The sequence below is a fragment of the Malurus melanocephalus genome, unplaced genomic scaffold, assembly GCF_030028575.1.
Source record: "Malurus melanocephalus ecotype Western Australia unplaced genomic scaffold, MMel_1.1 scaffold_491, whole genome shotgun sequence".
In the NCBI taxonomy this organism is placed as follows: domain Eukaryota; kingdom Metazoa; phylum Chordata; class Aves; order Passeriformes; family Maluridae; genus Malurus; species Malurus melanocephalus.
Genome location: NW_026623723.1, coordinates 411,677 through 414,135, shown reverse-complemented (window position 1 = coordinate 414,135; position 2,459 = coordinate 411,677). Strand labels below are relative to the sequence as shown.

The following is a 2,459-nucleotide window of genomic DNA, read 5'->3' as shown; positions in this document are numbered from 1 at the left end:
GGGCGCCGAGCCCGGCGGGCTGCGGGAGCTCGACGCGCGGCTGCTGGCGCTGGTGCCCTGCGCGGCGTTCCGGCGGGCGCTGGAGCGCGGCTTCGGGCGGGCGGAGCGGTGGCGCTTCGGGAGCGCCGAGGAGGCGGACACCGACCCGCGGGCGCTGCCCTGGTTCGCCTGGCTGCGGGTGCCCGGGCTGGACGCGCCCGAGGGAGGGTGGGCGGCGCGGGCCAGCGCCGGCTGCCTGCGCAAGGGACAGGCGCTGCTGGCCTGCGGATCCCCCTTCGGAGACCTGTGTCCCGAGCTCTTCCTCAACACGCTGAGCCGGGGGGTGGTCAGCAACCTGGTGGGCGAGGAGAATGCCCTGGTGCTCACCGACGCCCGCTGCCTGCCCGGCACCGAGGGCGGCGCAGCGTTCGTGCCCTCGCCCGACGGGCCGCGCGTGGTGGCCGTGATCGCCGCCTCCTTCTGCTGGAAGGGCGCCGAGTGGGTCGGGCTCACGCTGCTCTGCTCCCTCGCCGCCATCCTGCGCAGCAGCGCCGGCGTCCTGGACGAAGCCGGGGTCGTGGTACCGCCGGTACCCGCGTGGGTGGCCCCGGTGCCGGCGAGCAGCGGGCAGGACCCGCTGGGTTGGACGGCGCTGGTGGAGTGCGGGGCGACCTGGGGCTCCGGGGTGCTGCTGGCGCCGAGGATGCTCCTCACCTGCCGGCACGTCGTGGAGGCCAGAGCCCCGCTCCATGTGACACCGGCAGCCGGCCCCGGCCGGTGAGTGTGGCTGGGTGTCCCCCACCTTGTCAGCGCTATCCTGCGCGTCCCCCGCCATGACATCTCGTTTCCCGTATCCTTAGCGATGCTGCCGTGCTCAGGGGACGGGTGGTGTTTGCCACAGAGGACTCGTCCCCCTTTGACGTGGCCGTGGTGGAGCTGGAGGAGAGTGTGCCAGGCTTTGTGCCCCCGTACCTGGCAGACACCTTCCTCCCAGGTAAGCGATGGGGGGACACGGGGTGTTGGGGTACGGGCTACATCACCTCCTTGCACCCACCTCCCTCCTCCCCCACCCCAGGAGAAGAGGTGMGCGTGGTGGGCTACGGGGCGCTGGGGCGGGCGTGCGGCCCCTCGGTGACAGCAGGAGTCCTGTCGGCCGTGGTGGCTGTGGCTGGGTGCCCCGTCATGCTGCAGACCACCTGTGCCGTCCACGGCGGCTCCAGCGGCGGSCCCCTCGTCTCCTCCCGCAGCGGATGCCTCATGGGTAAGCCCGGGGTAGGCAGGGCGGTCCCGTGGGTGTCCCCCAGCCGGACCCGGTGATGTCAGCATCGCTTCTCTTCCTCACCAGGGATCGTGGCCAGCAACACCCGYGACACCGGTGCAGGGACCACCTACCCCCACCTCAATTTCTGTGTCCCCATCACCGTCCTGCAGCCCCTCATCGCGTGCTACCGCCGCACCGGCGATCCTGATGCCTTCGCTGGGCTCAACCGAGTGGGTGAGGAGGTGCGGGCAACCTGGCAGCTCCAGCAGCGGCCAGGACCCCCCAGCAAGCTCTGACCATCCCTCCCGGGGGACTTTTGCCGGGGACCGAGGTACCAGGGACAGAGCTGCCCCATCCTCTTTGGCTCCAGTGGTGTGGGGCCCAAGCACCTGGACCCCACAGAACTGGTGGAGGAGCATGGGCACCCGGGGGCAGGGGATATGGCACAGTGCCTTTGACAGCTGCTGACTCCAAACTGGGGAGGTTTGGGGTTTGTAYTATTGTTTTATTTTCTCCCTGGGGCCATAAATGCTGTGAGTTGAGGCCCTGGTGTCCCGTGGTGCTGAGTGGTTGGGGGTGGGGGGTGTGGGGAGGTCCTCGCTGGGGTGTGGGTTGGTTTGGGTGGGCAGGTTGGTCTTGTGAGTGATATTCTGGGATTGGGTTGGGGTCTTGTTTGGGGTTGGGGTCCAAGACGGGGAGGGAGGGCAGTTCTGGGTCCTTCTACGGCTCCAGACCCTGTGGAAAGGGAGTGGGTTTRGGGTCCTGGCAAGGGTCAGGAGCTGGGGAGGTATGGGGGCATATCTTTGGGGGYRCCCTGGAGAWGTCAGGAGCCGGGATGGGGACAGAYCCSTGGGGAGGGAGAYCAGCTCCARCCTCATGACAGAAGAAYACAGGAACCAAACCCAGGGCACTGTTGAGGGGGACACCCCTAACCCTACCCACTCCCCCAKCCCAGCAGTGCCCCGTCACTGGAGGGCAGAGCACCGCCACCACCCCCACTCCAGGACAGGGTGCAGGGCGGGCACGGGGGTGTCGGAGGGAGGAACGGGCGGGCSAGTGTTTGACACAGCACGGGGTATTTATTTCACAGCCGCTACACAACGCCGGGGGCCGGGGCAGCCACGCAAGCACAACATGAGGGGGGATGCGGAGAGGAAGGGAGGGCAGCTTATTATGAGGGGGTTTGTTGGTTTGGTTTTTTTTTTTTTTTCCTTTTTTT

The 2,459-nt window shown here is 68.0% G+C and overlaps 1 protein-coding gene across 1 annotated transcript; it reads left to right on the top strand.

The window, feature by feature from the left end:
• Position 1: 1 nt before the first annotated feature.
• Positions 2–1,783, top strand: TYSND1 (trypsin like peroxisomal matrix peptidase 1; the record flags this gene model as incomplete). Its single annotated transcript, XM_057381088.1, has 4 exons — positions 2–756; positions 840–973; positions 1,055–1,240; positions 1,325–1,783. Coding segments are annotated over 4 exons (1,287 nt in total), but the record flags the coding sequence as incomplete, so codon positions are not given.
• Between the last annotated feature and the right edge of the window lie 676 nt (positions 1,784–2,459).